At 36.8% G+C, this 26,785-nt stretch overlaps 1 protein-coding gene across 1 annotated transcript in view; it reads right to left on the reverse strand.

Annotated features, from left to right (window-relative positions):
• Nucleotides 1-16,826, reverse strand: part of LOC104507966 (janus kinase and microtubule-interacting protein 1-like) — a gene marked incomplete at its 3' end in the record, with an annotated part of 31,678 nt that extends 14,852 nt beyond the window's left edge. The window contains exons 1-2 of the mRNA XM_010149417.1: nt 16,698-16,826; nt 6,540-7,034 (exon numbers count right to left, since the gene is read on the reverse strand). Coding sequence (XP_010147719.1) covers nt 6,540-7,034; nt 16,698-16,826 — 624 coding nt within the window. The remainder of the gene's footprint in view (nt 1-6,539; nt 7,035-16,697) is intronic.
• Nucleotides 16,827-26,785: the final 9,959 nt, after the last annotated feature.

The following is a 26,785-nucleotide window of genomic DNA, read 5'->3' on the forward strand; positions in this document are numbered from 1 at the left end:
CAGGAACTTCACCAGACCGCCACAGCGTTTCAAATATGATGGAGAGAGATTTCACAACCCCATCTGCCAGTTCTTGCAGGACACATGGATGTATTCCATCAGGCCCCATGGACATGTTCACCTTCAGGTTCCTCAGGTGTTCCCAAACCTGATCCTCACTGACCATGGGTGGCTCCCCATTCTCCTTGTCCCTGCCTTTGTCTTCCATGCTCACACCTTTCTCAAAAACATCTTGCATTACAGTAGCTGACTACAACCTCTACTACTGGATCTCTCCTGTTACCTATTATTGTTCAGTGACAAAGCTAGAATGTAGTCAAAATGATGAAAAACATAGGAGGACTTAATAATACAAAGTTAAGGAAACTTTTGTCCAGGTGCCACACCATATCTAACTTCTGTGGGTTATTTAATGCTGTTCCATATTTTGTAGAGAGAAAAACACACCCAGACTGCGAAATACCTACCATAATTGAGTCCTTAAAATTATTAAGAACAAACGCAAACGAAAAAGGTTTCATTAGATCTGCTTGATTCAGGAAAAACCAAGGCCTGGGTGGAATGCTGCCTTTTAGCTCCTGACAGTACAAGCATAGATCTTCAGAGGATGGAAAGCAAAGTATTATTTGCAGTCCTAAAATGCTGGAGGTGGTGGAAGGGTCTTTGCAGGCGATTAGCTCAGCCTTGGAACGCAGCTGAAACACGTGTCTGAAACAGATGGCAAAATCCAGAGAAGCAGCGTACAATTTGATATCAGCAGCTGTGTCTGAAATACATGCAGGCTTAAGCAGCTGATAAGAAGCATGCTACAGCTCTACCCAGCCATGCGCAATTGCACAGGATTGGATGATTCAAAACTCAGATTTCCAGTCTCAAAATGCAAGATTTCAGTTAGGAATCAACACTCATGTATGTGCCCTTGCAAAAATGAAGGTGAGAAAAGCCAGGCTCCATCCTTCTTTGCAGGCAGCAAAGGAGCACAGGGTCCCCCTGGACCAGAATTTTCAGAGCAATTAATGGTCTCCACATCGTCCCCACTTCTGAATGTAACCTGAAGATACAAATTGCACTGCCTTAAAGTGGCAAATTCCTTGCAATAGGAAAGCAGGAGAAAGTGAATGTTATTAGAAAGTAGTTGCCACCTCAGCAATGGATGTAATTTTGGGGGTCAGTGGCATGCTAAACTTCTGCTCCTACTATTTTTCATGTTTTATTGAAAAATAATTGCTGAATCCTTTGGAAGGTAGAAGTATCTTATTTGCTCACCCAAATTTTAGAATTTTAAAAACTAAAGGGAATAACACATTTTAACAACTTCATCTACTGCTCAGATGAAGAAATTGAATGCACCATCCCCGTATTTGTAGATGATACCAATATCTGTGGAAGCAGTTACTACACTAGAGGACAGGAACACCATTCAGAGGGACTTTGACATGGTGGAGAAATCAGCCAAAATACCCTCAGGAAGTTTGCATAAGACAGATACAACATCCTGCCTCTGGGACAGTTTATATTCCTGCAACAGAAAAGTCTGGATGTTAATTAAGTTGTCAGTTCTGCAAGGAAGTGAAAGGAAAAAAAAAAAAAACCCAAAAAAAACCCCACAAACAAACCAACCACATAAGGAAAGACCTTGGTGTCCTGGAGGGAAAGTTGAATATGGATCAGTGGTGAGAGCATTCAATGACTGAAGTTAACTTGAGATTGGACCAAATCAGGAGGAATGTAGCCAGAAGGATAAAGTGATTTAGTGTTTTATTTGAGTCTTACCTTTAAAGATTGCTTAATCTATCAGTTTGAATTATATTCTTCCAGGTGCTACATTACATCTATTTGGCAAACACGAAACAGAAGAAGGGTTCCACACTGGAAGGAGCTTTTAACTTATGCAACTAGATAATTTGGACTAAGGAGACTAAGGACACTTAAATAGTGCATCTGTCTTTATAAATCAGGGCTGACCAGGAACTTCTGACAATCACTCCTGAAAACTATTTCTTTTACCTTGGTTCTATTAACAGCAAAACAGGTTCTATTTTCCTTGCAAGTATGCATCCGCAGTACTATCACATTACTATTTAGGAATTTTTTATGAGGTTATTTGAGAATACAATTGAAATAAGCAAATTTAATTAATCTGGAGTAGTGTGCACCCTCTTAAACAAGGATCTTGTTGTGCACCTAATAAGATCAGTGGAATCTTTTACATTGATTTTATGGTTAAGAAAATAGAGACTATTTTATATTGAAGTGAAATAAGTATTTCAATTAATTTCAACCCCAAGCTCTTAAGGAATATTTAGGAAGATCATAGGTGTAAAGATTTTAATAAGGTCAAATGGTATTTACCTGTAAACTAGGTGAAAGCTTTGATGTTAAAGACATTTTCAATAGAGGAAACAATATTTACTAAAACCCTACACCACAAAATACAGGATGTAAGTGTCATCAGTTTATTCCAAACTTTTAAATATTATGTTTATATTAAGTGTCTGACAAAATAAACATTCAGTTTCCTTCTTAATCAAGAAATACTATATGTTAAGTTGGTGATGACATAATTCAATATAAATTTAACAATTGCTTTTTTGCATATATTTTCCAAGGAAAGCACTGTAAAGTGTCTTCTGTTCCTACCCCTGCTAAAACAGTGTCTAGAGAAACACGCCTTGCAAAGTATGAGCCTCCCTAAAAACTGTGTCCAGGCAGTTCCAGAATGCATGTAACCTCTAAATAATGATATAGTTAATACTGAGGTCCTCTTTCCCAGAACACAATAAGGTTGGTCTGTTCCCAAAACTCTCCAACAGTTTGAACATTCTATTTCAGCCATTTCAGGCAAAAGAGAGAAACTTTACTTACCACTGAACACTAACTTTAGACCCGATTTTAAAACCAAGTCAGTCGCTTAAGTGGCAAACTTCACTGAGGCCCAAAACAAATTGACTGAAATAAACTGTTATTTTGTGTACTCTTTATATTTAGTTTAAAACATGAAATGTCCTCATAGTATAGTTCTATTCTTCAAGCTATTTTATAAACCCAACTTAGCAAACTCAACTTCTCTTCACCATTTCTCAGGTCTGTATTAAATGTACTGTGAACCAGCCTAGACCTCAGAAGGAAAGCAGACATACTGCTTACAAGGATGCCATTAGACCAGAAGCCTGTTGATCCAGAGTTATTTAGGTTTGTACATGCTTGCCTAGGCAGCCCTCAGCTGACTGTATGCTTTGGGGTTGTTTATAGTGAAGCTCCAGAAATGAAAAAGTACAATTATGATTTTTTTTTTTTTTTCTTAACCTGGTTCATAAAAGCAGGCTTTAACATTTTTCCTTGATACAGATTATTTTTCAGTCTGCTATTTCTGATTTTTTTTCCGTATTTGCTCATTTTTAATGTTATTTCTGTTTTTAAGTATCTGAATCTGTATCAGCACATTTTTCATACTACATTGACAAAACAATACAACTGTTCAGATTCAACTACTCAAAAATATTGGCTGAAAAAAATTAATAGCTGTTCTTGCTTCCTTCAAGTTGTCTCTTTACTTTTAAGACGTCTGTTTCATTTGTCCCTCCAGTATGTTACCAGCTATTTTTACATCCATTTTCTTAGCTGCCAGCACATAGTGCTGATGCATATACATACACAACAAGAATATATTTTCGGGTGTGTGTGTATGTGAATCCATGTCAACAAGCATTCCTTAAGTTAATGAAAACATTTATATCACTGTTATATCAAGTCAATTACAGGAACTGACAAATTCCAGCATAATTTCATATTGCACAGAAGAAAGGTGTGTGATATTTTTTGACAAATAATTATTTTATTTTCCCTTATTAGGCACTAGGATCTTCCCTATTCAATCTCATTTGTTTTGAGGCTTATCGTGTCATTTTCCATGGCTCAATCTAAAATTGTGAAAACAATTTCAAAATTGATTATTCGTATTTCTAAAATAATGACATTTTTACAATACAAGCATGGCTGTTTGTGTACTCAATGTAATTGTATCCATATATTCATAGGCAATGGATTTTGCTGTTTTTTTCTCATTACTTTTTTTTTTCCAACAAGCAAGAAATGCAAGATTTTACTTAAATTAGACAATGGTACTATAATCAATGGCAATTTTTTTTTTTTAAGCTGCAATATCTGTATGAAATACATTTGCAAAACTAACCTGTGATCTAAAATACAAAATAAATCAACCAAGTCTAACAAGACAATCAGACACTGCATTCTGAATTACTCTATCTGAATTTTAATTACACTATGGCAAGCCCATTTAGGCCGTTAATACCCAAGATACTGATTTCTTAACAGTGTCATAAAACATAACACACATACGAAAAAGCACATTAATTGAAGCTCAATTACAGAACTCTGCTAATATTAATAACACTGCCTGCCACATCCTTGCCATTTCATCTCACAAGGCTAGGAGCTAAACCAACCGAGTACTCCAAACCTGCAGCTGATACAGTTAATCTGAAATTGAAGGCAAGAATACTTTGTGCTAATTAAAAATATGGGGAGAGAGGAGAGAGGGAAGCATCCTGTTGTTCTGATTCCATAATCCAACTCACTCTCCTAGCAGAAGCAAGCAGCATCTAGGAACCCTGCAGCATTTCTTTACCTCACCCAAGATTTAAGGAGTGCCCTGTGCAACAACAACTGCCTAAATGGCTATGAATTCCTAGAAGAAACACTTGCCTTTCGTAACAACAAATCATACAATTTAAAGAAAAAATTGAAATTCATGATATGAAAGGAGTCGAGACATTACAAGGCAGCACCAGGCTCCTGAAGTTATTCCCCCCACCCAGAAGTAGTACAGGGGAAGATATGAATATTTCCAGTGAAAACCCATGAGACTGATGGCAAGCCTCCACTGCTGCTGGGAACAGCAAACATGAGTTACCTACACGCTCTCCCAGTACATCACAGGATTTTTTTTATGCCAGACAGAAAATCCTGAGACTCCTCCTTCCTTGCCTTTGTATCGCAGCAGGCTGAAAGCTTCTACTCTTGAAAGAGAAGAGTTAAGCATTTCCTTTACCATACTACTGAAAGACATGGCATAGGTGTGTTTACTGGGGAAATCCGGGATGACAGAATTTGGGATGCACTGCTATGCACTTAACCATTTCTTGGTGAGGTAACCTTCTTCAAGAAGGTTAAATGTGTTTAGAAACTCTTCTCTAGAAAAACACATGCCACAACATAGCAGTCATCTCTCCTTTTTAACACTCTTTAAAACTACCTGTACTTAATAGTCATGATTTTAAAATTCTGCATTTGTAATATCGAACAAAATATGAAAGAAACTATGCTTATGGAAAAATAATATTGTCAGTCTTTGCAGCAATCTTTAATTAATCAAGGAAATAATATCACTGAGACTTGATCAATGTACAATTTATTTAAAGCATAAATATTAACTGCATTAAAGGATTTTATTGCCTCAGACAGAAATCATCACCATTAAAGAAATACTACACATTTCTAACTTGCCTGAACCACATTTTTTCCTAAGGAACACAAGAAATAAGAAGACATACCTGTGTAAACACAAACTGATAAAATGTTTTTCTTAAGAAATCTGACATGTAATTCCATTTAAATTCTGTGCTTTTTGTATATGATAAACTTTATGCTTATGATTTACAATTTTATTTTCATAGCTTTTGTACTGCTAGTTTAGGCAGATTAATAATCAGATATATGCATGGAAAATATCATGGTACCAAACAGAAGTGTCATTTGATGATGAATTCACTAAACATATTACTTAGTACAGCCCATCTAAGGTTCTTTATATTTTACAAAGCTGAATAACTTGAAATATTTGGGGCACCTGCTGTTGGGAAATACTGCCTGTTTTTTGATTTTATACAAACAGCAGAGTCTTCCATCTGTGCTGAAGTCCTAAAATTTATGAAGCGTGAAAAAAGCCTGCTGTCCTAGGCCCTATTTTTTTTGCTGCAATAGAAAAAAAATACAGAAATATTAAAAAATAAAAAGTGCAACAATGCTTAAAATTGAATGACCTGGATAATGATGCAGAAGCAGCAAAAACATTGTCTTGTTTCAGCACAGTCAGTTCCTCCAGTATAAAAGTTCTCTGAAAAGTTAATTTTGCTATCTCAAAGATGTTCTTGCATTGCCAAATGAACAAAGTCTAACTTTTGGTCAAGAGAACTTTGTTAGGAAATATAGTTGAGCAAGCGGGAAAGAGCAAGTCTATTTCTTTGATCTTTTGAGGAAAACTAATTCTAGAAAGTCTTGGTTCACTCCTATTCTGTTTGGTGGGACATAAAGCTTTGGGTTGGGTTTGGCTAGCCTTGGAGCCAAGGTTTATCTATGCTGAAAGGAGGAGAAAGTAGCAATAATAGTGGCTTACTACAGCAACCAGCACTGATGAAAGACATCACTGCAAAAGAGTGGTTTGATCTATATGGGCATGTACAGCAATACACTAATATCCAATTAAGTTGAAAGAAGCACGCATTACTCAATGAACTTACCAGCCTGCGGATCTCTCTCTCACATTCCCGCTTTATTCTATTAATCTCATCCTGATGGGATTGATAAGCCGTGCGCAGGTCAGCAGCCTTCATTTTATCTGCCTGCATAATGTTGTTCAAAGCTTCTTCAAGCTGCTTTTTGCCAGATTTCAGCTCCAAGATCTCCTGTTGCAACTTCATCCGTTCACCATCAAATGCCTTGCGAGCCTCCTCCTTCGCTTCACTCAGCAGTGCCGTCTTCACTTTGTCAGCCGCCCCATCCCGCAGCACGTTGACTGTTGACTGCAAACGCTGAATTTCACCATCTTTGATTTTCACCATTCTCGCTACCTCCTGCTCATGCTGCCGGATCAGTAGCTCTCTGACACTCTGAAGTTCCTTCATTTTCTCCTCGTGGAGCTTGGCTTTCAGTTCAGAAACATAGGCAGTGTGCTTGTGCTGCTCCTGCTCCCTTTCTTGCTTAACCTCTTGGATTTTCTCTCTCAATTTACCCACCTAGAACATCAATATAAAATATTAATTAAGAAGTGCTATCACCCTTTTAAAAGTCTTCAAGGAAACTTTTTCTAAAACTTTATTAAAAACTCATCCTGAATATTCAAAAGCAAAGCCTGCATTCCTGATGTTTCTCTGTCCAGTACACACGTGGAGAACCAGGGTTAGCAAAAAGCCACATGTGTGCACAGGAATCTGCCATGGAGATGTGCTATTGGCTACAAAGTTCTCATAGTTTTAAGTAATAAAATAAAACTAGTCTACTTATCTCCTCCACCAACCATCCCAGACTATTCTCACCCATAACCCCTCTACTGCGCCCAACAAGCAGATGGAAAACAACTCAGAGAGAAAAAGAGTTTCTGTTTATGCTGGGAAGGAGATGCTAGAAAACTTTCTAGCATTTGAAGGACCATATTTCATGGATGCTCCTAGTGACTTAGATCTTTACATACATTCAATTAATTCATTCCTACAATATTCCTCTGTAGGTAAGCAGCACTGTCACTCTTTTACAGATGGGATGCTCAGACAGGCATAGATTGATTTACCTAATTTCCAGACATACTCTCTTTGTGATTTGAGTCCCAAATTCCTACATCCAAATCCACTATTTGACCTAACATACTTCCTGCTAATCAGATTAAAAAGGATTTTGTCTTGAAGGAACAGAGAGAAGACAACCTGTCAATACAGGGGAATTCTTATCAGTAAGAACATGGGGAATAAAAATTAAATTAAAAGGACAGGGGAGAGAGAAAAGAAATATTGATTTTTGATTTCTTAATTTTTTACCTACCTTAATGGGAAAGTCTTTATTAGATAAGCCAAAAAAACTGGCTTTCTGAAACATCAAGTCTATTCAAGGAGCCTCAGACAGAGCAATCCAAAACTGAGACTATTAACAGTCCCCGGACACTTCAGAAAATATAGGCCAGTGATGCTAAGGGCTTTGGAAGGAGTAAGGGAAAGGTCTTATAACCTATTATAGTAATACCCAATGTGATGAAACCTCATTATAAAGTGATGCTCAGCGTGCTGCATGAAAGTGATCTTTTTTCCAAGTGGAATTACATATTAATTTAGAAGAAGAGAAAAAAAAAAAAGGAAAGAAAAAAGGAGAAGGGTTTGCTTATCTGTTACAATGTACCAGAAAGGTTATGATGTATTTCACATCACATGTAGTGTCAGTAACATCCTTCTATGATCCCTATCACAGTGACTGCCAAAATACAGGCTCTATACATTTACTGCTCATTTAAAGCAAAGTCAGAGGCAAAGATTTAAAGACTTGTGTTTTAAATTGGAGTGGCAATACAATCCTACATAACAGACAGTGCTTTGTGGGAAAAGGAGGCTACCAAGCAGCAAGATGTTAGTCACTGACACAATATTCCTAGACTGCTTGCATCTATACTATACAAAGCTGAGATCTATAGTCATACAATGCACTTGATGATAAACTAAGCTAGAGCTGCAACTTGCCTCAGATTAGTGCAGGAAGAATGTTAACATTCTGTTAACATTCAGACTATCAGTTACTATGAAGGTATTAATTAAAACAGATTAATTTTTGCATGGTGCTGGATTCTACAGTCAAAATAAAAGTAAATGGTTAATTAAAAGCAATAATACTAGTTCATGAAAGGCCTAGAAACCTTCATTATTTTGTTTACTGAAAGCAAGTTGGATCCAAACAGGCACTTTTGTGTATTTGCTTTAGGAAAAGCAGGATGTCTTAAGTGAAAAGACTCAGATATAACTCACCCAATGAACTCAAGATTACTACTTAATTTAAGAGTGACCATGAGAAGTAACATGTCAATCTCATTTTAAGTCCACAGCTCTGACAGTAGGATTTCCAGAGTCTGAACTTCACCTAAATCTTCAGACAGGAGAGTTTCCCTGTGCAGAAGATGTTATGACCCTGTTTAACCAATTGAAACCTACCCTGGATTTAAACAAAGCAAAAACAAAGCAATAAAAATAAAAAGGTAACAGGCTGAAGCAGGAGAGGGAGGGAGGTATCTATGTTTTCATGACAGTATTCTTGTAGATACACTGTAGACCAAACACCAGCTGAGACAACACTGTAATTCCAATTGTGGAAAAGGTAACAGATCTGAATCAGACACCATCAGAAGCAGACTTTATAGCACAGATACTGTTAGTCCATGCCAGGATGACATAAATAACATATCTTCATGAAGAAAGATGCAATTTCCCCCCCCTCCAAAATGATGCGTCTGGTTATTGGAGATTATCTGCAGGAAATATCCACGTTATTTTGTCTGGCAGGATGACATTTATTCCTAGTCTACAGTGGATAACATCAGGTTTGCATTAGGGTACCCAGTTCCACACAGTAGTCTAAGACTCTCCCATCTCTCCTCATAGCATGGAGGTTGGACTTGATGACCCATCCAACCCAAACCATTCTATGACAAAGCTAAGCCACTTATTCACCTACTTACTATCACAAGTGGATGAGTTTATATATAAATTTGCAAATGAACTAACACTCGTTATTCACTTAAATGTGTCAGTTATTTCCTTATTGGTGAGCAAAGGAAATGAAACTGAGAAATGAAACCCAGTAATGACAATACAGGAAAACTGTACAATGGCACATATAGGCAAGGTTAATATACCTGCAGAACTACAGTAATTGTACATAAAGCATGCAACTGAAGGCCTGTTTTCACTACAACACGTTAATGGGATGGGACTTCCTAAAAATATTTGTAATTTATGAGAAACAGATGCTGTAATTTTGGAGGAGTACTGAGATACACAAAATTACTTGCTGTATTTTTCATCTTTCACTGAATTAAGGGAAGGCAACATCTATATGCACTGCTGCTGTGTGTGACAACACATATTAAATGCCTCAGAGTACCTGAATATTATCATATATCAGCGAGTCACTTTCACTTACAAAGCTTCAGCAAGTGTAATGTAAACAAGAAAAATAAGAATCCCTCTAAAACCCCCTGGATTTTCACACTGCATCTAAAAGTCTATCACTCATGACCCAGCAAAAAAAGACACATCCTAATTCTAAAGGTCTTTTAAAAGTCTTTTCTTCTTATTACTTCTTGTCAGAGAAGAGATGGAGATTTAGGTCTGCCTGTTATGTCTTCCCTGAAAGCTATAAGCTGTCCTTAACACACTCCTTCCGTCCCTCTCTTGTGTGCACTCTGCAGATCTGTACTCGTCTGTCTTTCAGTGCGACTGACTGAATGAAAATAATAGCGTGGCATTTACCCATATGCCTAAGTCTCAGTTTCAAAATGAACTTAAACTTTAAAGGAATTTGTCTTTTTTTAGTTTCTGGCAGTTTTTTATTTTTTTAATGAAGAAAGCTGTTCCGTTCGTAGGCAGAATATGAAGCATAGCCAAGAAATGAAGCCAATAGGGAAAAAAAGTCAGGCATGCTATCAGGACACCAATAAAACAGGTATTTTCTGCCTTTCTAAATGAAATCTTTAATAATATGCAGCACACATTGATACAACATTTTTGCCAAAGCAGAAGCTAGCTTCTTGTAAAAATAATGACAGACATCATTGCTTCTTCCTTTTCTTGTGCCTGAACAGTAGCTGAAAGAGGGATTTGCTTTAAAACAATATGACTATTATCACAGCATGTTTGCATCTAGAGGTGTTTTCCTCAACAAGATACTTGGAGAAATTGAGAAAGAACCATATTAGTTCATTATCATGAACTAGAACCAATGACAATTTTAAAACTATGTGTTTCCTAAAAGGCAATAAATTATTAAACCATATATGTTTCCAAGTGCTACTGAACCACTGCCCCAATAAAAATGTATTGATAAGAACTTACCAGGGGCTACCTCATTTTTTTTCTCTTGGATTTAAATGCAGATTATTTTTCACTTGTGTGCAATAGTCAATTACTTGGGGAGCAGGGAAATACTCTCCACACAGCTTTTTGCCAGGAACTCAGGTTATAGTAGATAATTTATTGCCAACTGTGAAAAAGGCAGGTTACCGGGGTGAGCCCAACAAGCAAAGACACTATTGTTTATTTTACAAACCAAATGCACTGGCAACTTTGTTTCAAAAACAGCAAAACAAGTCGGTATGCTTTGCTTTTTCTCACTCATAGTGTAATCTAGTGTCCAACAGCATCCTTTCTATTAAAATTTCAGTGTGCACTGGACCATGCTTAAGTGAATGGCTTGGAGCATGGCAAGACTCTTGTGGACGTACGCAACCAAAGACATCCTATGAAAAAGGCAGCCCTAACACAGACACCATTTTTAGCATCATAATAGCCAAATACTCAGGACACGGGAGATGCAAATGAAAACCAACAACCGACTGATGTCCAGCCAGTCCCGCCTGGTTTTATTGCTTAGCATCACATCATATGGTATGGAATATTCCTTTGGTCAGCTGGGGTCAGATGTCCCAGCTTTGTCCCTTCTCTGCTTTTTGTGCACCCCCAGCCCTCTCGCTGGTGGGATAGGCTGAGGAGCAGAAAGGCCTTGACTGTGTAAGCACTACTCAGCAATAACTAAACCATCAGTGTGTTACCAACATTATTTTCAGCACAACCCCAAAACACAGTCCCATACAAACAGCTATGAAGGAATTTAACTATCCCAGACAAACCCAGTATACTCAGTTACCATTTTTACAGTCAATCGGCCTCTATTGCTTACTTCATTTATTTATGATCATACTCATTGTTCCTTCTCCACAGCAAAAAGCCTCCTATGTTCACTCTTCACTCTGTCCACTTTCATAAATATCCTCCTCTTCTATGCCCATTGTCAGTAACAAATAAATAAAACTCTTTAAAAAAAATAAATATCAAGGCACCACATCTACTGCAATCTTTCTTGCCTCAAGCATTTCCACTTCTGATAATCTTTTAACCTAAACTTTCAAGATTATGTGATAATATCAGAGGATCAGAAAAAATGTGTTTCTGTTTATATCTGAATATATGAAACTTATCTCTTTTCCCTGTGCTATATTTGGGTCCGCTAACAACTTCTGCAGATGCCAGTGATCATCCTTTTGTGCCAGATTTAAATAGTTTAATTATGTAATTTGATAAGATACATTAAAATTAAAAGACCCTACTACAGTTCTGACTAGAGTTTTTTCTGTATATCATATTGTAAGATGAGGCTTTTCTTAGGATCTCTTGCACTATGTTTTCTGTCAACTTCTTCTAACATGATACCTTCTACAAGGTTTAATTACCATAATTTCATGTTGATTCTTCCAAATTAATGATAATCATTGCTTAATATCTGTCTATTGGTGTCTCACTCTTCTCCAGTATCGTTTTTACCTGGGTAAAAAATTTCATTATCATGTCTAGCATATTCACTCATTGAATAACTTTGAATTCTGATTGAAATAACACTATCACATTATGAATAACTTTGTTACTGTCTAATGTTTGACAGACTTCTATCAATTTGCAAATTCTCTCATTTTAGTGATTTTTTTAAAGTATTAAGAACTTACATTTATATATCAAGCATGGAGATCAGCTGAATTCAAATGCCCTTCAACTGCTGTCAGGAAACAACCTACCCAAAGGGACTTCCTTTTAGTCCCAGCCAGTAGGGACAGGAGTAACTGTACACACTTTTACCAATATTTCATCCATTTTCCTGCTCCAAGAGGGTGGCTGTATTTCATTCCCAATTACAATACCCTAGTGCCTCCTTGCTGTTCAGTACACTCCTTACAGTTCAATAAGTTAACAGGTTCCTTTCTTATTCCGTACATAGCAGACAGGAATAAAACTCATTTACATATATATTCAGCATGTCTAGATTCTCAAACCAACCATTGTATTCAGAGTTCTTCAGTACATACTGGCCATAATTCTTTTCCATACAATTTCAATCCCCAGTAAATAAAGCTGTTTTAACAGCATGACGTGTTTCTTTTTTTTAATTTCACATTTTAAAAGTAGCTTTTTTTTCCCTGACTTACAAGCAATCACTGTTACATGGATTAAACATCTGACAACAAAGCTCAAAAAAAAAAACAAAACACCCCACCAAAACCAAAGAAAACCGGGAAAAGCATGAGGATTTACAAAAACAATCTATAAAATGGTGAGGTGGTACAGTGATACAGAGCTGACACATCTTATTTATACTAACACCCAGAAGTGTTGTGATCTCTACTCTATAAATGTCCAGTCACAAGCAGAATATGGATATTTAAAAGCAATAGCAGAACTCAGTGAAGATGGAGTAATAGTGACAGCAAAAACTATAACATTAACATCTTCCTATCAGGAAGAAAATATTACCAAAGTACTGGAAATCTATCTTCTAATGTTTGATAACCATCTCAGTAAGCATAGGTACTTTGTAACACTTGCTCCTAAATATTCATGGATCTCAGCACAAGTATTTATATAACAACTGAGCTGATTCACAATTTCTTGACTCTGACTGCCAAGACCATGCTCATTCACTGCAGCTCCTTGTTCTTACTGCACCAGACTTTAAGGTTCAGTTAGAGCAAGTCCTGCCTCCATTCATATTAAAATAAGTATAATTTTTGTACTTTGGCCATCTCTTTTTGTTACTTATTACCCAAATTGGATGCTTTCCAACCAAATATTTCCACTAGCAGAAAGAGGGCAGTATGTGAGCCCATGTTCAGTTCATGCATTTCCTTCTCCAGACTCTTCACAGATGGCAGCAAACCTGGAGTCCCAGGAGGACACCTACATATCAACAGGCTGCCCAAACACATCCAACAAGGGTTCCCAAAACAAAAGGTAGTAAAAGGGAACTAAGGCAGGGCCACAACTTTTTCTTCACCCCTTTGGCAACATAAATGAACCCAGCTGCTCGTACACCAGAGGCCCAAAACACCACCAGCAAGATCCACGATGATGTATATTCAAAGGAACTGCAACCATCAATTTGGATCAGATATCACATAAACAGAGGGGAACAATTTTACAGGAGAAATTTCTTTAGATGTCTCAAAAACAAATGAAACAAAAGGAACTGGGAAAATATGCACACAGCTTTGGGTGTCTCTTGGGTATAATTTTATTTCAAAGAAACCAGTATTTTGCAGGCAGGAATACATTAAGAGTAATTTCCATTTGTGATGTCTCGAATCAATTAAAAAGTTCTTACTCAGATAAATTACTAAGGTAGGCGTATACGTGAGGGACAAAATAGTTTAGAAGAATAAAGCTGAATGAATTGGCCCCACCAGAGGTTGTTACCTTTCCTAACACAGTGTGTCCCCCACAGGCCACAGAGCTGCCTGTTTAGCAGCTTCAATACATTCTCTTACCTCTGCCAATAAAGCCATCTAATGTAGTTAGAGTTTTCTAGGCACAGTGGTTTTACTTTTCTGATACTAAGCCATAATTTCTGTTGGCTTTGCTACTCATTTTTAAGCTACAATGTAAAGAGGACAAGTCTCTATGGCTTTCATTTACTCATCTTGTCAGTCAAGGCATCCTACAGAACTGCTTCACAGAGAGAGAGGAGGCTGGTGCCCTGTTGGTGGGAAATAAACGACACGTTTCAGGTCTAGTGAAATGACTTTGAGTAAAAACCACAGCAGAGATGTGGGAAAAAAGCTGAAGACCTCTTCCCCCCTCATCCTCCCTGAAACGCACTCCAACATGCTGCAGAACTTACTATGGACTGCACTATGTTTAGTAGGATTTTAGAGTGCTCTGGTTGTAATTTCCTCTCATATTCACCTACACGTTACAAATGTGAGCCCACTCATTTCTCTGCACATGTATGTGCACAATACTCAGATGTGCGTCCTACAGCCACCTTGATACTCCAGAAAATATGAAATTGTCAAACTATAGAAAGATGAACAGGTAACCAAACTGAGACAACTCTTAGCAGAATGGATATAGGTAAATAAGCAGATTATTTATAGAATATGTTCCTGCAGCTGTCACTTTATAAGCTACACTTTATTCTTAGTTGAATCAGGGTTAAACGACACTATTACAGGTAAAGCATGAAACTTGGAAGAATATCAGAGCTAAATTCTTCTTAGGTTTTTTTTAGAATCTGAGTGATTTAACCACTCAAAATTTATTCTTCTGTTCAAGGTATAGCTTTATAATTATGTGTTCTTTTTAATGTAATTAAAATATTATAACAAAATTCATACCTGTATGTCTACATAAAAATTAATACAGAGCTAAGTAGGAAATAATACAAAATAACTAAAAAGAAAAAATTACTAATGTCCTTGTAATGTACTATAACTCACAAGTTTCTTTCCAAGTATAAGTATTGAGAAACTAAAAACAGTAAAATCATGCAATATTTCAGTTGATAAATGTAATTTTGAAGGGTAACAGCCACCTGTACATTTCATGGTATGCGGTTTTAAGAAGCAGAAGTAGTTTGTGCCACTCTCATTTTATAGTTTATTCTCCTTATATCAAAGAGTGGGAGTTGGATGAAGAAGCTAATAGCAAAAACACCCTGACGCTTCCGTTCACTCATCAGTACTGACCCCAAAGAAATACAACTTTTTGCTTTAGTCTACAAAGAAAAATTTCCAAGACAAGGCAAATTCAATTGTCTGATATATACTGAAGGTATTGTATCGGTCAATCAAGAATTAAGGCTTTATTGGGTTTTTTTTCCTCTGTCAGAAATAAACTCTGAAGATTATATTTGTAGAAATGGTTTTGTTCACTTTTTAAATTGAAATATTAAAAATAAGACCATTCAAATCTGAGTATCACACAGCTCTTAAAGAGGAGAGAACATACAGGAATCTATTATTAAGGTGTTCCAAATTTTAGTCAGATATAAAGAAACAAGGCTAGAATAAAATTGCATTACATAAAGTGAATACAGGTTTTCAGTGAATACTTGAGACCCTTGTAACTACAGTATCACCAAACAAAACCAGATAAATCCATCTCCATATGGATTTATCTCCAGGACTGTCTTGCAAAAAGTCAAATGCACTAATTGAGATTAATAAACTAATAGTATAGAAATAAGTTTATTGGCTTATCTACGTTTTAAACTGCTCCAGATATACATAAAAGTAAATGCTAATCTTTATAAATATATATACATATACTTCATGAACAAACAATTTCTCCTAGGTGTTCTCTTGGAACACCTGCTGAATATGTGCTAGATAGACAAACATTATTTACCTGTTTCATTAGCAAGCAGATGCATCATTGAACAGCTCAGAGCAATAGCACATAACCTCAGCAAACCAAACCAGGACTCCTACACAGATGATTTCCTGTCAATTTACATTCTCCACAGGAATCTGAATAAGGTATAGATGTTTGACTTTGAAGACACTTCTTTTTACGACATAGTTTTCAGTGCAAAGATCAAACACTAAACTCCCTCATTGCCTTTAAGTCACACAAAGCTATTGCCATTTGTATTGCTGTGACTGCAAATTTCAGTGACACTGTGTTTGGGGATATTTACTTCCTTTTGCACATTAAAATAGCTGGCATCAATTTCAGTTCATTAGTGGTTCAGTTCTTTGACACATATTTTTCTTTTATGGCTAAAGCATTTTAGTAGTGAATTGGTTTAACATTCAAGCTGTGCTGGTTTCCAACATTGCTACTGTTAAGAATAATGATCACAAAATGTAGACAGACAAATACCTTGCTTTTTTCTTGCTGAAATTCTATCTGTATGTTGGTTAGTTTAGTTCGTAGTTCCTCATTAGCAGCTTGCAGGGCCTCAATCTCCATGTCGCACTTCTCTCCCTTGGCACGACTTTTCTTTGACATAATTATTTTTTAGGTTTAATATAAAATTTTTGTTCCACACTGAGCTACCAGCTAGTGCCTTCTGCTTTTAGCATTTAAGAGTCACGTAGTTTTCAACAAAGGTTTTCACACAAATCTCTGCCATCGTGGGAGCAGTCTCTCATGTCCTGGAAGAAACAAAGTAGTGGTACCAGTATTAGGCTGCAGAATTGAACAGATTTAACACCCAGTTTTAAAGCACATTGAACTTCCTTGTAGTATATATTATATTGCGTAGTATACTAGGCCTTGAAAGAAATAGATCAGAAAAGAAGAAGTTACTCCATATTTCATCATCTTACCTAAACCCTACCCACTGTAATCTGATGTCCACAGAAATAAAACTCTTTACAGTTATGGTGAATATAGCATAAAACCATAAATTATATCTTATTCAAGACCTGATTTGGTCCATGCTTAGGATTCCCAAAAGGCAGAAGGACAACCATAAATTAACTGAGGCTGGTGGTGTTTCAGTGGAAACACTATTTCCTGTAGTAAAAAGAAAGCACTTCTCACCTTAATGTTTCAGTTATAATCTATTATTCATAATTATCATCAAGTATCACAACATCAGAACATATGGAACATGTATCACAAAACTGGAAAAACATCTTCAAATTACTTTTTAAAAATATCATCTATATAAACTGCTTATGTTCAGGGTTGATACTGTTTGAAATGCCTTAACCAAAACATGGAGATATTTAACTTCATTTTCATTCCCCAGCATGCCTCTTAGCTTGAAATTTTGAATTATTAAAAACAGCTGTATAATATTCAAAGAGCATATCAATAGCAGACAAAGAAGCCTAATTCCAATAATTAGGAAATCCCACAATTAATCTGCTTCATACATAGTTATAGAAGCTTAATCTGCAGCTCTTTTCCCTCTCTGCTGTTCTCTAAGAATAACTTGGAACTTCACAAGAACAAACTGAGAAGCAAGTGCTGTCAATGCTGGATTAGTTTCCAAACTCACAGCCTGTGCTCATTTAAAATATCCACATAATTTTCATCACTAAATTGCAAACAAAGTAGAGAGTACTTTAATACTGAACTACATTTCTAGAGTATTATACTTCCAAGAAAATTGCTCCTAAATTGACTTTAAACAGTAAGCTGCTCTTTCTAAACTACTTCTACCTGGAAGTTATTTTAGAAATTGTATTATAATGAAAATCACATACATTCTCTTGGAAATACTTTCTAAAGGGTCAACAACTAATATCTCAGGTGTGTACAGACCAACACCATTTGGTGAGTCCAATTAAACATGTTTTATTCTCCTTTTTAAGGACTGGTATACAAAAAACGAGGCATTAGTTATCTTGCTCAAAATGACAAGTCAATCAGAGAAGTGAACAGAATTCAGGATACCAAGTCTCAGTCTGTTTGAAAATAATCCCATGGAGTTCTTTTATGTATGAAAAGCAATTGAAAAAAGACCAACTAAGCCAATTATTTGCTAAAGTAACTTAAGTAAAACTATTGTTCTGCTTTGCAATATCAGACGTCTTTCATTCTAAACCTAATAATCTATCAATTTATCCTGTGCAATATTGTGTTCTTCCTGAAGTGTCTGCCTCTTCTACCAGAGCTTTTAAACTCTCCTATATTTCCCCAAGTTCCAACCAAAGCTCTCTCTCCGTCCAGGCCAGTCGTCTTCCCCATCAGCTCATCTGCTTTCACATGTCAATGGCCTGCTCCTGCGCCTTTAAGACTTCCTTCTTGAAGAAATGCAGCCTTCCTGGACTGGATGTGAACATCTAAGCTTGAATTTATGCACTGCAGACGATAGTCTCTCCATGACTGCAGAGTTCATATTCTATTTCAGAGTCACCATCACTCAAACCCTTTAATGAATCAGGCCCTACAGTAAGGTACTAGAATAATGTTACTGTTTACTTTTGAAAATGTGGGGTTCCAAATAGAATTCTTATTATTTACATTTAATGCTTAAATCAGCCATAAAAAATAAAGAGTTCAGAACTACTCTTTGAAGTACTCTTTAGAATTTAAAAATGAGAATCTCAAAATATTGTTCTCAGCCTTTTTCCTGTAGCTGGCAACAGTTAAAAATTGTACCTTTTGTACAATGATTGTACCTGAAGAAAATCACCCTCTTGTCTCTAAGGCATTAGGAAAAAACATCCCAAAAATTCCCAAATGAACAAAAAAGCCACACCATCAACCTGCACTGGTGGGTATAGAAACATTTCCATTTTTACCTTTAACAAGATAAATCTTCCAGCCTATCTATTTCAAAAACAGGAACTATGGCAACACAAAGCCTCTGTATACACTCAGAGAGGCACAAAGCACAGACACACAAGTGCTACAGTAGAAGAGCACGCATCTCGATTCCCGATTGGAAGGGTTACAACCAGTGAGTGCCCAGATTCCCTTCTAGTTGACTACCCACATTTACTGTTTGGATAAAGGTCTGGATGAAAACACACCACCACATGTGTAAACACAATGACATATAAAAGAACTTTACTGACTCAGTTTCAACCAACAATGTACTTACTAATTCACCATATGATACTTCAGAGGTAAGTTCACGAAGCCACTACAATACAATCCCACAATTCCTCCATGAATAAAAATAACCACTTCCTGCACTGAGTTCTACACACTTATTGCAAACTTTAATATCATATGAATACATTTTGTATGTCACCAAAAAAAAGGATACAAAAGAGTAATGGATTCTGAAGCCCCAGCCACTTTTTTCAGCAGTCTCCAGAACATACCAAGTGAGTCACTTTATTTGATACCTATTTAATAGGTATAGGGGCACTTGGTCATTCAGAATAAAGAACCACAAAAGAAATAAACTAATTGGATTTGAATCAGTTTCAACTGTTCAACAATTTGGGATATTGGCATGTGAGAAATAATAACATTTAACATGAAAAAAAATTATTACTCCATTTGTGTTAGACCTCTTGGGAAACCCATTAAATGTCTAAGGTAACTGGAAAAAAAAAAACAGCTGAACAATGTTGCAATCATAACTTGCAGTTTCTCTTCTATTTGTTTTACAGAATTAAAGGATATGCTTGATCATTACCTCAACCTCATCTCTAGTTTGAGCAAGAAGGGCCTAGAACGAAGTCATGAATTCCTATATGTTTCTAGATATTAAATATTAATAAAACATAACAAAACAAAAAATAATTGCTGCATAAAATGTGCAAATGTAGTATCAAAGAATTTTGACTACTTAGGAGTAAGAAAAGAAGGAACTTCATTATTTTTCACCAGAAACCATGAAGAACAACTCAGTTTAAAAAAATGCAAGTCTTCAAACATGATTCTGTACTGAGTACATGAAAATAAGTGGAGGGTTATATCTTTAGAGACTGAATTTTACAGTAATAAAAAGTAATCAACAGGAATAGTAAATACAGTCAAATAATAAATGTGGATACAATAACATGGTAACAAGAAAAATTTACTAAATTGTGTCATCCAAAATCCAGCATTCCAGTCTTGATTCAGAATTGAACAAGGTTATTCAGCTTCAACATGATTTTTAGAAGGTGAAGGTGAAGTTGTTAGTGACTCATCTCAGCTGAAACACCAAGGAACAATACAGGTACAAGGGGGAAAAAAAATTTAAAAAGCTTCTTCTAGACATTTTGCCTCCACATAGATATTGGGGTTTTTTCATTTTACTTCAACGTTTCTTTTGTAATACTACAGAAACTAATATGGTTTACCTATAATCCTTATTATGCTTGTGAACCTGAGGCATAAGTACATTCTTAGTACAGCACAATCTTCAATATTCAAGTTTAAAACAAATTTTATTACCCTAGCACCTGACAGTAGTAAATACAGTGGACACAAGTACAATGCTAACTTCAGAAGTAACTGCCGGTTCACCTATGTTACAGTTTAAAACCCCCACATAATCAACCAGTGACTGTACGGGAGAGATGTGCATAGCTCCCAGTGCCCAAGGCACGTTTCTCACAAGGTTCAGATGGCCTACATTTCCTGCTTCAACTCTCAGTTCTATGTAACAAAACATGACTGAATGGATAAAATCAAACGCATCTCTACAGAATGTAAAATAATACTTTTCCCAGCCAAAAACTATAATTGCCATTTATCAGAACAATTTTCTAAGTATACTGTAGACTAGTCACATTTTAGATACCCATTTGTTAGCTACCTACAGAGAGATCTATTTCTATAACAGTAGAGCTTTTGAGGGTTCTTTTAAATCCTACCCCACTTAGGGTAACGTAGTTTTTTTGGTGGATAAAACTTACATTGGTGGATAAAAACATCTTTATTGTTATCTAACAGCTCCAAATTCATTTGTGCAGATTCACAGCCTACAGTCTTGAGCCATTCTGGCTTTAATAACAATACTCCCATAGGTCCAAACTATATGGAAAGTAGGAAGCTCTAAGTATTTTTAACTGCGAGGTTGTTGTTTTTTTTTTTTTTTTTTTTTGCAAAAGGAGCTCATAGTAATGTAATTCTGTTGAGCACAACTGAACAGCAGTAACTTCTTTACTTTGTAGAGATTCCAGCATAGCATGAGTTAGGCTTTTATGACACCTAACTCTGAAGGTTCCATAACAGGTGATATCCTGAGGATGAGCACAGTATCGTCAGTCAGTTAGCCCTTCAGCCAAGGACAGTAACTGCTTCCTTTATTTTTTTCAATGTCATCCTAGAAAAGGTGATCTACTGAGATTCTGTATCTCTATAGAAAATTCCCATTAGTCCCAGGAATTGGTAGCTGTATTTTAACACCCCACTGCAAATCACTGCCTTGCAAGTCCTTACGAAGCAATTAACAGAACTAGAGTTCGGCAGGTTTCAGAATGAATTTCACCAATGCATTCATTTTTTCTTCAGCTAATTGGTTGCCTGTGTCATGTATGCATCTGTTAAAACACATGCAATTAAAATACGTTTCCAAAGGCATTGTTAACCACAAAAAAAAGAGGATATCAAGCTCATTTCAACCCTATGTACACACTCAAGCATATGTGTACCTACTACTAACAACCATAAACCAATTATTTTTTGATTGGTACTACTGCAGGCCATTGGACAGCATCCAGTACATTAATGGCTTCATTCTACTCAAAGGACATAAGTAGCCCATACAAAAAAAAAAAGCTAGTTTTTAAATTTACAAGAAATTATCACAACTAAAAGGGAATATTTGAGCTGAAGAGGACAAGGCAGGGAAAAGGAAAGGAATCACATATGCATTTAGTCAGCAATATTAGTTTGAATTTACTATGCACATAATTTTTAAAAAAATTTGTGTTAGTTACTTACAGAAGGGGCAATACCTGCAGTCGTCACTGCAAGCCATTTAGAACAGGAACCACAGAATACTTACATGATGGAAAAGGAACTCTAGATGTCTGTTTTTACATATTATTTTTGAGAGCAACTGAAGGACCAGTTCAAAAAACATAACTTTGAATGGACTAATTATTTTCCATTACCTTGCAACAACTAAAACACCACCTTTTGGGTGCAAAAATGCTAACCTCATATCCAAGACCACTGTCTGATATCCTGAAATAGATAATCTCAAGTTGCTATAGCTGCTCAGGTCAAAGCTACTGAAACAGCGGAGAACAGTCAAAAATAACAAATTTACATAATGGGATGGGAACAAAAAACAGAGGCAAATTACACAATGAATGTGTTTGCACAACACCACAGCTTGTTTGCAGACATCTGCGTAGTGCCCAGTGAGCAGTACAGCTGCCTTACAATACAGTATTACATAGTCTTCATACAGAAAAGTGGTGGAAAGCACTGACTCCACTCCCCAGGAGAGGAACCAAACCAGATCGCCGCTGGTGCCACACTCCTCCGGCACAGCTGGACCCTACACAGACCCTATGCAGATGCACCCTGCAACCCCTTTTCTGCAATACACAACACTGATATACTATAAGTTACAAAAAGCTTGACCCCAATCCTTTTTCAAGAAGTTATGAGCTTGATCCAGGCTGTTGAAGTTAAAATAAATAAATAAATTCATTGGCTTAAATGAATGATTATTCTTCATTAATATTTACCTAATTTCACTTGTAGCACTGTTTTGTGGATATATCATTAAAATCACCCTACTAACAATAATAAAAGATAAAATGCTATGAACAGCAGCCCTGTAACACAAATAAAAAAGACGTTAGCACAAAAAGGCAAATTTCAAATGCAACTAAAAACTAATAAAACAAAGCCCTCCCTCCACAGCCTTCCAAACTCAGCTCTGTTACAGATTCAGAGCCCTTCAGGGTGCTGGGTTAACAGCAACCCCAGAGAGGCAGCTCTAGGCAGAGCTGTTTCTCTGATCTCTGTGCCAATTCCTTTCTTCTGAGCACACACAGGAGACCTGACAATATGCCTGCTGTCTAACACAACTTATGTCCAGCCTCCTACCCTTCTGACAATACCCTGGGCATGGTGCAGAGAGATCGCTGGGCTTTCGCTGAGGAGCAGCACGCCCTTTAAAGCATAGTATTAAAGGGCAAAAACAGGAGCAGGACAAAGGGGTATATTGCAGCATTTCCCAATTAAGACTAGAGAAATGGCAGCTGCAGAGACAGATTCCAATATCTTCATTCAGTAAACCCACACATAAATCATTCTGATGAAGTTAGACTTTTGGATTACACTGGACCACTTTTGTGTAGTTATTTACCTGATTTTTTCAGGAAGGTTCCTTCAGAATTATGTTATTAAACCACTGTTATTACTATTTTTATTGTAAAATCCCAGAATAACTAAAACCTGAAACTGGGAAAAAAAATGAAAAATTCAGGGATGACAGCTGGGTAGAAAATGTGCAAGACAATTGACAGGCTTGGGGAGAGAGATAAAAATTCCCAATTCAATGACCCAAGAGAGACAGAACCACAGTGAAGAAAAACTGGGGTAGTCCAACACTTCATCAAATGCTGAATATTTACTTTATTATTTTGTAAATCAATAGGATAGATGAGAGGTCGAGTAAGTGTAAGAAGGAGAAAATGTGTATCTGGATGTGATCTAGTTATCAGCTAAACAGTGAAGCAAACAGAGGTGGCATGATTTGATTCCACTCCCTCTGGTCTCAAAAGTTACTGTGTGCAATTCATCACCTTTACTAAACCTACAAGGTACTACGTAATGTACCAGCCAGCCTGCATACCCACCTTAGTGCTCCATCCCAGCATGAACATATCAGTCAGCACAATAAAGATACAAACCTGAGCAGGTTAATGACAAAACGTCCTCACCTACCAAGGGCCAGCTCAACTTCAACAAATCTCATTAAAATCAGGACTTGTAGCCAAAGTGAAGATGTCTGTCTATTCCAGTAATACAGAAAGGCTGATAAAAAACCATGTCTTTTTTTTTTTTTTTTTTAAAGATGCCATCATGCTCCACTTCTAAAGCCAAATTCCTTGGTTCCTGAGACAAATACATATTGTACAGACCTGCAAGTGCTGTTTTCTAAATTTTGAAGAGTCACAGAATCCCCAACAAGTATCTACCTGCCCTCAGGAATTTAGGACCTCAAACTCACATTTCACTGCTTTATCAAGGACTCCTACTCAGCTTCAAAGTTCTTGAAGCAAAACACCCTGCGCTTAAATCTAATTTCAAATCTAACAGGATAATAATAAAGATGATTTTGTGGGGGCAACACACAGGCTAAGGTTTGATGGATTTTAGTTCTATCTACAGTTCTGTCACAGATTCCTTGTACAACCTTGAACAAATCAGTCTCAGTAAAAAAATATATTCCACTTGCCTACCTCCAGAAGATATTCTGAAGACAATATTAAAATATGAGAGACTAAATAGTGGTATGAGAAATTGGGCTTATGAGAACCTAGCATGAGTTTACAATTTTTAGTTTCCAGGAATCATCAGATTTAGTGTCCCACAAAACTGCAATTCCCTCAGATGATGTTAACTTTCTGCTAACAGAGCTCTGATAATCAGCCAGCTAACCCTGGCATTTCAAGTATTGATATGTGAGTCAATGCTTATTGGGGTTAACAGAGTTATGTGACCCTGGTGACTGACTGATGCAACTGCATCACCTGGGATAAAATATTTAAACTGGATAATTCAGTCAGACAATAACTTCTTTACTCTCTCAACTCTCAAAATTCTGTAAGGGATCAGTGCAGTGGCTTAACACTACACACAGTAAAATGTACACCTAGATACTAACACAGCAAGAGCCTGGAGGCAAACTTTTAACTTCTCTCTCAGCTTAAACAAGAGAGACACAAGCATGACAAAGCACAAGAAAAGCAAGGAGAAGAAACTCTGTGAACTAATGACTTTCTTTGTGTAAACATCCTCCAGTATCCATAAGCTGAAAACATTTCACCACCCTGAGGCAGCTACCAATCAAATACCCTTCTAGTAACTGCCAGCAAATTTTATTAAAACTGTGCCAGGCTGGCTGGAAAGGTTGTTGGCAAGTTGGCTACCTGAAATACAAATGTGCTTTCCCAAGATGCTTAGTGTTGAATGGGGCGGTCATGCAGACTTGCAGGAAATAAAATTATGATTTTTACACATGTATCTGGATAAAAGTAAGGATTGCGTCCCTCAGTTAAAAAAAAAGACACATTCAGTCTTAACTCAGCTTGAGAAGAGAGAAACGTGCAATTAGAGATAAACACAAAACTCCAGAATTACTCTGTGACAAGGCACTGTAGACTAGAAGACTGACTGCTGCCAAGATTAGACTGTCCCAATGTGTTCTGAAGCTCAGAAATTAGTCAATGCACACAAATGTATATATATTGAAGTAAGCTTCCTAAAAACAAAAGAATGTTTAGACATAGAACAGAGATTACTTGTACACAGAATTTTGATCTTTCTAGTAAGCAAGTTGCACATCCAATTTAAGGGAGTATCCACCTTATGGGGGACACAGCATTGCTAGCAACGTATCTCAAACTGGTGAATGCTGTCACAATCAGGCTGTTTTGGTCATTTAGAGGGCTTAAAAAGTAGTTTATTTTTCACTCTGGGGAAAGCACCCTTATCCCTCTTACTTAAGACTTTTTCTTTGGGAAATCGTTTTCATTGTAGTATATTGTTTTGGAGAACAGTCTATGAAGTGCAGTGTTTTATGTAATGTGGAGGCCAAGATGTGTCACCTAAAGCTTACAGGAGTCCCTGTGGTTGAATGAAAGATGCTTATGCTTCATTCCTTCTGAATACAAACTCCTTCTTCCCATGGTGCCTGCAAAGAAGGACATTCTCTATAAGGTCTAAATGGTTTAAATCATCTTCGACCATGGATAAAAATCTTTATTCAAGTTGCATTATCATGTAAATAGGGTACAGTAGCAATCTTAACTTTATGTCCTGTTGTGTATAACTATATTCATATAATTTTTGTTATGAACTGATCTTAGTATTCAGTTCTGTCTCTCTCCCCCACCTCATCCCCTAAGAGGTGGCAGAGGGAAGTCTCAAAAGTTAGGGTGCTTGGCAGTGACTTTATGGGAACACTTAATGAAGTCTCAGTCAAAAAATATGGAAATAGGTATTGTTAAAGGAACTATTCTTTCCACATCACTCATCATCTCTCTAAACTTCAGGTGAATCTCTGAATAAGATTTTGCTTTTGCTTTAAGGTTAGCATAGCTATAGCAGTAACATCACAATTTTTCATCTGTTAAAGAGCAAAGCTGCACTAGCAAAACCTGAACTATCTGTTTCCAAAACAGGAAGGGATGGGGTGGGGCGGCAGGGTGGTAGGGGTCGAGGAGAGGTAGGCAAGGCAATACCAGAACAAACCTGCTTAAGGAGGGTCTAATAAAGGAAAAAAGAGGGCTAAACTTCTCAGTGATGTAGCCCACTTTACCACTAGCCAAAAGAAGAGTCCTATCTGCTGCTTTTGTGTGCTCTTTCTTCATAACCAC

Source organism: Eurypyga helias, unplaced genomic scaffold, assembly GCF_000690775.1.
Source record: "Eurypyga helias isolate BGI_N326 unplaced genomic scaffold, ASM69077v1 scaffold20383, whole genome shotgun sequence".
NCBI classification, from domain to species: domain Eukaryota; kingdom Metazoa; phylum Chordata; class Aves; order Eurypygiformes; family Eurypygidae; genus Eurypyga; species Eurypyga helias.